We start from the raw sequence: 11,733 nt of genomic DNA, 5'->3' as shown, positions 1-11,733 counted from the left end.
GATTTTTGAAGGCAGAATTTGAGAAATAGAGTTAATACTTCTGATTCCCTTCTTTTAGTGCCAGAACTGAGGATATTGTGAAGTACTTGTTAGTAAGCTTGACCTTGAAATGTCAGAATGGAAGGAGTTGAGGTAGACTTTGTACAGAATCCTGGGCATTATTGAAACAGTCTGTCAATGACATTTTAAAAATGCACTTAAAAAGAAAAAGACTAAAACAAAATAAAATGCACTTCATTTTGTTTTCACAGCTGATGTAGACTTATTTTTGCTGGCTTCCAAATACCTTTATCTCTTTTAGCTAAAGTGGTTATCTTTCATTTGTTGTAGAATCCAAAATAATATTGTTTTGTAAAGTAGTGCTATTTAATTCTTCCAAGCCTTCATAAGTTTATTCTGAAATGTCATTTACAGATTGAGCTGACTGCTTAAAATCTATACAAAGACTCTGAAGAACTCTACATGTTAGCAGTACCTAACTTGAGCTACATATGCAAACAGTCCTAACATTGCTTTTTATGTTAGCATTTCTCCTAGAACACTGAACGAGAATATTCTAATGATTACTGACTCAGTTCAGTCACTTCAATGTAGAAAATGCTTCCATCGTGCTTTTCCTGGTACTGTTAACATTTTGAATTCATGTTTGAAAGACATCATCACAGAATTTACTCTTATTTCATAAAAAAAAATTAATACTTTCAGAAGAGTGTTTTAGTTTGTAGACTATGTACTGGGAAATCCTCTTGAGATAAAAGGCTTCCAAATATTCAGTATTACAAATCCGTGGTCACACGTGCCTGGACTTAGTGAGGAATACCAATCTATGCAGTGTATATTTTCAGCCTGAAATTCGGGAGGAGTCATTCTGACCATCCTAATAGAAACAAAGACAGCTGTTATGAAAGATCACGAGCATGACTCTTTTCTGCTTAGTAATTTAATTTGCTCAAAATTACTTGGCAAAGCAGTTTGCACAGGTGTTGATCATATTAATTGAAATTTGTTTTATTTTCCTCAAAACAATTGACTTGAGCTCATTTCTGAAGAAAAATGTATTTGCTCTGTGGAAAAATCAGTCACTGCCAGGATTCTTTCATTTCTGTACTGTTTTTGTATAATTGAATTTGTTAACTTGTCTCACACCAGCAAGTATTTTACAGGTGCCTTGGATTAAAACAAAATTGATTTTTAAATTATACTGTAAATCATGCTTATGATGCCACTTTAAAAAAGAAATGCAATTACATAATGGTTGACACCCTTACTTAATGTGCCTATTTGTGTTCTAATTGTTTAGATGTTTTATGCAGCTGGAAACTTTCCTGTGAAACCACAAACAATAAACCGTTTTTTTGTTACGTATTAAAGGGATATCAGTGTTTCTCACAGTGTGGTCCATGGACCTTCGGGTCCTGGAGTGCTTGTTAAGTATGCAGATCCCAGGGCTTCATCCAAACCCAAACTCAGGGGTTGGCTTCAAAATCTGTTTTCAACAGGCGCCTCAGGTGATCCTGAGCACACTAACTTTGAGAACCACTAAGAAGGGGAGTGGAGGAAAATGAGTATTGTTTTGTTGGCTTAAAGCTGAGCTGAGCACATAATGTAACTTTTGTTGTCAACTATATTAGCAACGTGCACTGAGTCTTTTATACTCACAGTTTACTTAACGCTCTTTTTACAGAAACTCTTGGTTTAGTAGCAGCTACAAACTAAACCCACATTGTTGCCTGTAGCTCTTCTTACTTTAGTTGATGGCTTTTAAACTTAAAAATCATTTTCAGATCATGGTCAGGCCATGAAAACTCCCATCTTCATGTCTGCCTGCTAAAGCTTTTTGCGTTCCTGATTGCGATTTTTGTGACATTTTATCTCAGACAATTGTACTTTTTGATAACTTGGGGAAAACAGAAACTACTTGAATAAGGGATTGCCAGGTCCGCTGCATCTCAGAGACGCGGTGTCTGTGACAACGTGAGAGTTGTGAATATTCAGATGTGATCTTTTCCTGCCATGTGCTTTTCATAGGGAGATCATGAACAAGTGATTATATTGGGGATTATTTTATTTATACGATCTAATGTGAAATCACCACTTGCAACTTTTTAGATCTGTATGTTGCCTGTTTAATATATTTCTTTAAAAGTTTAAAAGAATTTTCTACCCACTGTTAATTTTAATTGGATAAAAGTTTGTCAAGTGTTTTTTTTTTCTTTCTGATTGTTATTGATGCTAGCTGGAATTCAAGAAATGACATTGACCTTATTCAAATAAAGAAATATTTTAGTAAATTTACTTTTTCCTTCATTGTTCTCCAGTAATCGGTAGGTATTTATTTTCCAAATAGGCCCTGATTTGTGATAGTATTTCATTTATGACACACTGTATGCTCAGCCCTGGGTGGCGTATCACCTGCGGAATCAACACATGGGAGCATAAGAAGAGAGGAAGAGCCCTAACTGGTTTGGCTCAGTGGATAGAGCGTCGGCCTGCAGACTGAAGGGTCCCAGATTCGATTCCAGTCAAGGGCATGTACCTTGGTTGCGGGCACATCCCCAGTAGGGGGTGTGCAGGAGGCAGCTGATTAATGTTTCTAACTCTCTATCCCTTTCCCTTCCTCTCTGTAAAAAATCAACAAAATATATTTTTTAAAATAAAATAAATAAAAAAGAAAAGAGGTAGATATGGTCATGGATAAATGCTAACCCTGCTGATAATGAAAAATATAAATTAATTAAAATAATGTATTTGATGTTTTTACTCTTAATAATCAAATACTGCTAAAAGTATAATTAATCTGGAATCTTAGTCATTCATTATTAATGGCAGTAAAAAAATCTTTTAATCTTTTTAGCAAGCACCATTTAACCAAGTAATTCCAATTCTGAGAGTCATGCAGTATAAGAAGGAAAGAGTAGAGCTTTGTGTCAGACATCTGGGCTTGAATTTTGGCTCCGCCACTCAGTAAAGAAGACCTTCAGTTTCCTCATAATACTCTCCCCCATGGTTGGTGGCATGTAAAAGAGAATCTTTATAAAGTGGTGTCAGAAAATGGTAGACTAAGGAAATGGACCCCTCTTCTGAGAATATTGGATAAAATAAAAGATTTAAATAAATTAGATGGGTTTAAAAGAAATCAAAGGAAACTTAAGCTTGATTAGTGAGCTTGCAGGGGCTGTATGGTGGAAACTAGATGCTCTGAAGGCCCTAGCTAGACACTTTTGGGGGTACTGGGACATGGCCTTGCAGGCCATAGTGAACATCTGGGGTTTATTCAAGGAGCATGAGAAGCCTTTGGAGGGGTAACACCTAGTGGTCCCATTTATTTTCCCTTTCTGGAGGGATGAATGATTCTACACACAGCAGCAAATACAGTTACTGAATGTCCCAAGTAGAAAGGCCATTGTAATTAAGGATTAAAAAGTTTCCAAAGACACCCCATTTTCAATGGAATTATCTTTTGGGAAGACAATGAGAGACTTGACTTCATGAAACAAAGCAATGCCCGAGAGTGTTCAGTTTCCACACTGGTGTAGCTACCACCTAAGGGTCTCTAATGCTTGGCACTGCCCCCAACACACACACACACACACACACACACACACACACACACAAAAGGACTGGACAGGGAGAGGCTGCTTTACAAACTGGTTTTAGTTTAGAATTGACACCATTACCATTAATATTTCCTAATTCCTAATAAAGTGAAATTTTAAAAGATTCTCTAATCAATATAAATAATTTATACCAAAATATAATGAAATTTTTATTGTTTTGGTTTTTTGTTTTGTCAGACCTACCAAATTCATGTGACTTTGGGGAATTTCACTTTCTGACCAAAACTATTATAATAGGACAGATCTCAACAAATAGTCATTGTTATGGGAAATAAAAAATTTTAAATAGGTCAGCAAAAGAGAAAGCAGATCTTTAAGTATATAAAACAAGCATTTTAGGCAAACTGCAGATGACAGTTCTGTACAATCTGAAGGATAGTCATCTGTTTCCTGGAAGGGCTCATGTCTACAAAATAGGCATAGGTTGCAGCTAGCCCTTATCTCTTAAAAATGGAACTCCCATTTGACCAGTGATCCCACTTCTAGGAATATATCCTAAGAAACTCAATACACTCATCAGAAAGAACATGTGTACCCCTATGTTTATAGCAGCGCAATTTACAATAACTAAGATTTGGAAACAGCCTAAGTGCCCATCAGCAGATGAGTGGATAAAAAAACTATGGTACATTTACACAATGGAATACTATGCGGCAATAAAAAAAGAAAACTCTTTTAACATTTGCAACAGCATGAATGGACCTGGAGAGTATTATGCTGAGTGAAATAAGCCAGTCAGAGAAAGATAAGTACCACATGATCTCACTCATATGTGGACTCTAATGAACCAAATAAGTTGATGATCAAAAATAGACCCAGAGACAAAAAACATGAATAGACTGTTGAACCTCAGAGGGAAGGCAGGGAAGGGTGGGTGGGTGGGAAGAGATCAACCAATGAACTTGTATGCATAACCCATGGATACAGAAAAGGCTGGGGGGGTAGGGGTGGGGGGGAAGGAGGACCTATGTAATACTTTCAACAATAAAGATTAAAAAAAAATAGCCTACATCTCCTCCTCACCCCTGCTTTGGAATGCTTTAATTAGAAAGATACTAATGTAGATTAAAGTCTTAGCCGTACTAGATTCCTCCCTTGACCTGAGGAAAACCAGAACCATTGAGAATCTGCTGTATGACTAGACATTGTCAAAGGTTTTCTCCAAGTACTGTACACCACTGAGCTTAAAGAGCACCCAGAAAGTGGACTGTATGTAAGAGAAGGCGACCCATCACATCAATGATGTGACCTATACGTCCCTACCCTCAGGATGGGAGCACCGAAAGTGTCCAGAGCGTCACTTCCATGCAGGCGTGCACCATTTCAGTGCAGAAGGCTGGGAGAACCTTCCAGATGTAAATTAAGGACCCACTGGCAGTCCCTTTGGACTTGCCCCAGTTAAGTGTTTATGTATGGGACACAGTAACCACCGAAGCAGGACAGAATCCAAGCAAATCAAAGGCAAATCCTTGCATAGCACAAAGTCCAATAACATAAAATGATGGATCAACGGATTATTTTTGCTTAATGAAGCATTTTGGGTTTTGAGTCTCATTGGACTCACTTTTCAATAGGACATGCTCTGGGCTAGAATTTGGAAATTGCACTACAGCCATATAATGTCAGACTAATTTAATTGAAGAACTCTGGATGTGCTTAGCATAATATAGAACTTAGAAGTGGGTGAGGAGGGAGGGTAGAAAATGGGAAGGATTTTTCCCTCTGAAATTAGCTTAGTGTATTAATTCAGGAAGTAGTCGGTTCCATCTGATTGTAGGCTTCCATAATCTGAACCATCTGCCCCTGCATCCGAGGTAGCTCGCCTCTAATCCAGCTTACAGCTGCAAACCACTCTTCTCCATCAGGACGCCCTTGAGGACATGAGGCCCTGCAAAGCCCTTTGCTCTTAAAGGCCTGGCTGTCATTGAAGATATTTGGAGAGTTTGTCTTTTTTCTCTTCTTCAGGTTTAGTCTGAGTTTTTGGGTTTCTTTTTCTGCAGCAGAAACAATGGCTTTCTTTATGAAAACTATGATAAGTAACCAGGTAAAGAATTTAGGATTTGGTAGCAGGTCTGAAGAAAATAAAGAAGAAGGAGGGACCTCGGATGCTGCCGCAGCTCAAGGGATGACCAGAGAGGAATATGAGGAATATCAGAAGCAAATGATCGAGGATAAGTGAGTATCTGTTACTTCATTTCCCTTTAAAAACAAAACGGAGTTCCTGCCGGCCTTACCTTCACCTGTTCCCTAGTATCCTTCTCTTTGCTCTGTAGATGCCTTTCCTTGTGCTGTCTGTCTGCCTCCAACCTTTGTGAAAGTGTTCTGCTAAAGTGAACAGTTTTGTAGCATCAGCAGTTACTATATCCTACCTGCATGAATAGAAATGAAAAAGAAAAAGTGAATCTATATGCTGTTTTTAAACAGCTTAACACTTTCTGATCAGGGCACGTTGTAATCAACCTCAATTTAAATATTCGCATGAAAAAATGTGAGCCTATCTTTATCGGTTTTCTGAAATTCACCCTCCTAGCACATAGAAAGCTTTCAAATTGTAAGAATTCAGACTTGGCACCTGGAAGAGGGCCTTAAAGAACATTTAGTGCAGCCATCTTGATCTCACATGTTGCAAATAAAAGCCTAGAAAGCACAACGTGACTTGCTTTTCAGACTATGAATAAATTTGTGGGCTGTGTATTATGAAAATTTTAAAGATACAGAAAAGAACAGTATAATGAATACCCATATATACCTATTATAGATTTTAAATCCTCACCTGAGGATACTTTCATTGATATTTTTAGAGAGGGGAAGAGAGAGAGGAAAACATTGATGTGAGAGAGAAGCATCAATCTGTTGCCTCCTGCAGGCAAACCAACTGGCATGTGCCCTGACAAGAATCGAACCTGTGACCTTTCGATATATGGGACGATGCTCCTATCAACTGAGCCACACTGGCCAGAGCATATGATATTATAACATATTTGCTTATAGATAGATTAGTTGGATGGATGGATAGATAGATAGATAGATAGATAGAACAACTTTTAAAGAAAATTACAGGAATCATCATACTTCACCCCTATTCAGCCATATACCTCCAAAAATTAAGGACATTCTGATGGCTATATAAAATGTAATAAAAATAAGATATTTATAATATTTTAGTTGTGTGTTATGGAATGTGAATATCACCAACAATTTTTCACTACAAAAGACTGATCTTTAAATAAGTGCAATCTATATGTAATTTTTTTAAGTTCAAGGTTGAATCAATTTAAGAGTCTTTTAGTAATCAAGTAAGAATTGAAACATTTATCTTGAGGTTCAATGTTCAGTATATGTTACAAAAGAAGAATATTTTTGCCACTATGGCTATTTTGCTAACGATCAGTTACATAAGAGTTGCCTAAGTCCTATTGCTAAGGTGATTATAAGTGAAAAGCTTAATGACCTGGAGGAAACTAAGTACAAAGACCTACATTTAATGGAAACCTTGTCTATTGTATTTTTTCTGAAAGAAATCATGGCTTAGAAACTATCTAGACTGGAATTAGCTTGACTCTGCAGTAAATGAAAGTCAGCTTTAAAAAGTAAATACAACCACAAAAGTGATGTTGATGCTAAGATAATGCTTGGGCAAAAAAAATAAATAAAGCAGCATTCCTTGAATATTGTCTAGTTTTTCCTATGGCATGTAAAAAAAACAAGTATGATAAAGAAATAGAAATAGAACAATAGCACCAAATTCTCAGCTCAAGTGGGCTTATAAAAGGAAAATTGTCAGGTATTTATTGATTGATTGATTTCACAGAGAAAGGGAGAGGGAGAGAGAAATAGAAACATCAATGAAGACAGAGAATCATTGATCGGCTGCCTCCTTCACATCCCCCAGCAGGGATGAGCCCGCAACCTGGGCATGTGCCTGACCGAGAATTGAACCATGTGACCTCCTGGTTCATAGGTCAGTGCTCAACCACCAAGCCATACCGGCTGGGCAAAATGGTTGGGTATTTAGACTATACACCTGATCTTTTAAAATATTTAATATGTCTCAGTAATGAATCTGCTCACAGATATGGCATCTGTTTGATTAACTAATGTCCTGGTTTTCCTTAATTTTATATCTGGACAGATCAAAGACCAAAACACCCATATGATATTGTTATTTATTGGATTGGGTTATTTGCCAGCTACTCTGTGTGTGTGTATGTTATAAATTTATGTAGTCATCTAATGTAAGAAATATTAATGAGACAATGGGACCAGCCTACTTCTCCATGGCAAGAACCATGACTTCTAGTCCATAGTACATTGCTTGAGTTTTCAAGAGCTTCATTGCCAAAAATACAACATAAAGAAGTGGGCATCAAAATGGTTCATCACAAGTTTCAGGTAGAGAGAGCTATAGACATCATAGTACATGCAATCATTAAAATGAATACTAGTAAATAGAAACCTTCTAAACCTGTCCTCGTCATTTTAGAAAAGTTGTGGGATTGACTCCACTAATTGTAATCTGAAACCTACCTAACAATGCACTCTACTGCACATTCGTTTTTATTTTACTTCTATCTTCAGATTTTTTTCACTACTGATAACATTAATACTGAAAGAAGTCTACACCTAAACAGAAAACATTTGGAAAAGTCTAAATAAAACAGCTATCTGCTTATCCCTCCATGGCTCTTAATTACATTAAAATGTATCTTTATCTTAGCTATGGTACAATTGCTACAGTAATGCTTGTAACTTGAACTTTGATATGCATCACAGACCAAAATATAAAATTATAAAAGCACTTAGAAAAAAGCATAGAATATCTTTGCAACTTGGAAGTAGGCAGAGATTTTTTAAACATGACTCTGAAAGCAATTACCATACAAATTTTAAGTGATAAATTTGATGTCAAAATTAAAAACTTCTGTGCATCAAAAGACACCATTAAGAAAATAAATAGGCAAGCCGCAAATATAGAAAATATTTGCAAAACATGTCTGATGAAGTACTGGGATCTAGAATGTAAAAATAACTTCTAGCCTGGCCAGCGTGGCTCAGTGGTTGAGCATCAATCTAGGAACCAGGAGGTCACGGTTCGAGTTCTGGTCAGGGCACATGCCTGGGTTGTGGGCTCAGTCCCCAGTGTGGGGCATGCAGGAGGCAGTCCATCAATGATTCTCATCATTGATATTTCTATCTCTCCCTCTCCCTTCCTCTCTGAAATTAGTAAAAACATACTTTTTAAAAAGAGTTGAACGAATACTTCACAAAGATATACAAATGGCCAATGAATACATGGAAAAAAAAAAGCCCATTATCATTAGTCGTCATGGAAATGAAAATTAAAATCACAGTAAGGTACCATTACACACATACCAAAATGGCTAAAATTAAAAAGACACAATGCCAAAAGTTGGTCTAAGTGTGATAGAATTCTTCTGGTTGATGAGATGTATGAGCGTATAACCACTGGGGTAAAGGTCTGACAGTTTCTAATAAAACTACACTTAGTCAACCCAATTACCCTATCACTTAGTAATTCTATGCCTAGATATTACCTAGGTGAAATGAATATACATGCTCACAAAAAGATTTGTACAAAAATGCTCATAGCAGCCTCATTCACAGTAGCCCCAAACCGGAAATAGCCCAGGTGTCCATCAGCAGCAGGATGAATAAACAAACGTGATATATTCATATGGTAGAATACACTTAATAATAAAAAGGAACAAACTGATAAATAAAAAACTTGGATAAATCTCAAAAGTTTTTTATGCTGAATGAAAGAAGCCTTACACAAAAGAAGGCATAGTGTATGGTCACATTTATGTGAGGTTCTAGAGCAGGCAAAACCAATTTAAGATGGCAAGGACACAGTGGGAGTAGGTGTTGATTGGGAATGGGGATGAGGGAATGTGCTCAGGTGACAGTATGTTTTTTATATCTTAATAGGAGTTTGTGTTATACAGAAACAGAATCAATAGAACAAAGATAGATAGGTAGGTAGATAGATAGATAGATGATAGATGGTAAGTAGGTAATAAAACTATAAGCAAAGACATAACTATAATTAATGACATAACTATAATTAATGGTCATGCATGTTGCAGTGGGGGAAAGAGTACTGATTTCTACAATTTTGAAATGCATCAAAAAATAAGATGGATAAATGAATGGTTAGAGGGGGGTAGATATATGATACATGTCTTAGTAAGATGCTCATTGTAGAATCTAGATGGTGAGTACATGAGTTTCACTGTAAAAGTCCATTAACTTTTCTGTATGTTTGAAATTTTTTATAATAAAATATTGGGAGGAACAAAAAAACCTGCTTCTGCCCATGCCAGAGGTCACTGATGTTTTGGATAAGTCATTTAATTCTGTTTCCCTCCCCAAACTAGAAGATTGAACCCAGTACTCCCTCCTGCCTGCCTATTCCAGGCCTGACATTTTGTGGTGGGCAGTGGGTTCAGGGGGTGCCTGAGCCCAGGGCCCAGTGCTGAGCAGTTTAATCTGAGTGCTTCAGACCCAGCCCTTCCGGCAGTCAGCCCTCCACGTCATGGTTAAGATGATTTCAAAACTTGAATTTGAGAATAGGAATCAGTTTAGCCACCTGAAAATGAAACAGTTTGTTTTAATGCAAATAGTGCTTCATGCAAAGATGCTTCCCCAAACCCAAGAGCAGAAATCCCATCAGGCCCCACCTGGACCTAAACCAAGACGCAAAGAGCTGTTGGGAAGCCAGTAGCACTCTTTTCCATCCCTCGCCACTGCTTCTATCTCACAAGGCAGCTCTGCTCTTCCTTCTCAGCAGGGAACTCCCTCCTCAGTCTATTACCCAGACCAGGTGACCCATGGAAAACAGCCGATGGCCTCCATGTTCACCTGTCACAGCTCCAGCCACCAGCTCCAGCCAAATTCCCAGAGAAGAGGTTTCATTTACCCAGTTTAGTCCAATCCAATCCAGCTAGAGGGCAGGGCCGTGTGTGTAAATTTAGCCCCAGGAATACACTCCTGTGGTCAGGGAGGGGAGGTGGTATTGTGAACTTTGCAGATATTCCCAAAGGTGTCTGCCTCTGTTGGGATCATAAGCAAGGGAGGTTATTTCAAACCAGCATAATCACAAGTCCAGTTAGGTGGTCCCCAGAGCAGTACGAAATCAGTCTCACTTTGAAGGGCTGCCTCCTTTCAAACAGGGAAGGGAACACCCCTGGGGGGTGGGGGGTGACAAGGAAGGGAAATGGCTTTATATTACAACCCCAATACCACGTGCCTCCAAAGCACCCCCAGTTCTGGATGTTTTAGTTGGCTGGAAAGTCACTCAGGAGCTTGTTAGAAATGCAGCTCCCACAACCCATCCCCACGTCTGAGGGCAGTGGGACTGGAAGGTGTAGCCCCATGTCTGGCTCCTCTGAGCACAGGTCTGAACTCCTTAGCTCTACACCAGCGGTTCTCAACCTGTGGGTCTCGACCCTTTGGGGGTCAAACGACCCTTTCACAGGGGTCGCCTAAGACCATCGGAAAACACATATATAATTACATATTGTTTTTGTGATTAATCACTATGCTTTAATTATGTTCAATTTGTAACAATGAAAATACATCCTGCATATCAGATATTTACATCACGATTCATAACAGTAGCAAAATTACAGTTATGAAGTAGCAACAAAAATAATTTTATGGTTGGGGGGGTCACCACAACATGAGGAACTGTATTAAAGGGTCGCAGCATTAGGAAGGTTGAGAACCACTGCTCTACACCCTCTGATACTTTCTTCTATTCTTTTCCTTTTAGGATGGAAAGAGATGCTTCATTTACACAAAAAAAGGCAGAGAGGGCATGCCTCCGAGTTCATCTCAGAGAAAAGTACAGACTTCCAAAGGTGAGACACTCCTAACACAATACACATCCAACCATTTCTTTTCTTTCTTTTTTTTTTGCATAAAAAGACATTTTTATTTTATTTATTTTTGCAATCTATAATGCTAACTTTATTATTTTTATTTTTAATTTATTGATTAAGGTATTACATATGTGTCCTTATCCCCCCATTGTCTCTTGTCTCCCCACCCCCCACTCATGCCCTCACCCCGCCCCGCCCCCCCCCCCCCCCCG

At 38.1% G+C, this 11,733-nt stretch overlaps 1 protein-coding gene across 1 annotated transcript in view; it reads left to right on the top strand.

The window, feature by feature from the left end:
- The first annotated feature begins 5,614 nt into the window (after nucleotides 1-5,614).
- Nucleotides 5,615-11,733, top strand: part of CPLX4 (complexin 4) — a 30,147-nt gene continuing 24,028 nt past the window's right edge. Inside the window, exons 1-2 of the mRNA XM_006087149.3 lie at nucleotides 5,615-5,792; nucleotides 11,413-11,500. Coding sequence (XP_006087211.1) covers nucleotides 5,626-5,792; nucleotides 11,413-11,500 — 255 coding nt within the window. The 5' untranslated portion in view covers nucleotides 5,615-5,625. The remainder of the gene's footprint in view (nucleotides 5,793-11,412; nucleotides 11,501-11,733) is intronic.

This window comes from Myotis lucifugus, unplaced genomic scaffold (genome assembly GCF_000147115.1).
Source record: "Myotis lucifugus unplaced genomic scaffold, Myoluc2.0 scaffold_36, whole genome shotgun sequence".
Classification (NCBI taxonomy): Eukaryota; Metazoa; Chordata; class Mammalia; order Chiroptera; family Vespertilionidae; genus Myotis; species Myotis lucifugus.
This window is presented reverse-complemented; position numbering and strand designations above follow the sequence as displayed.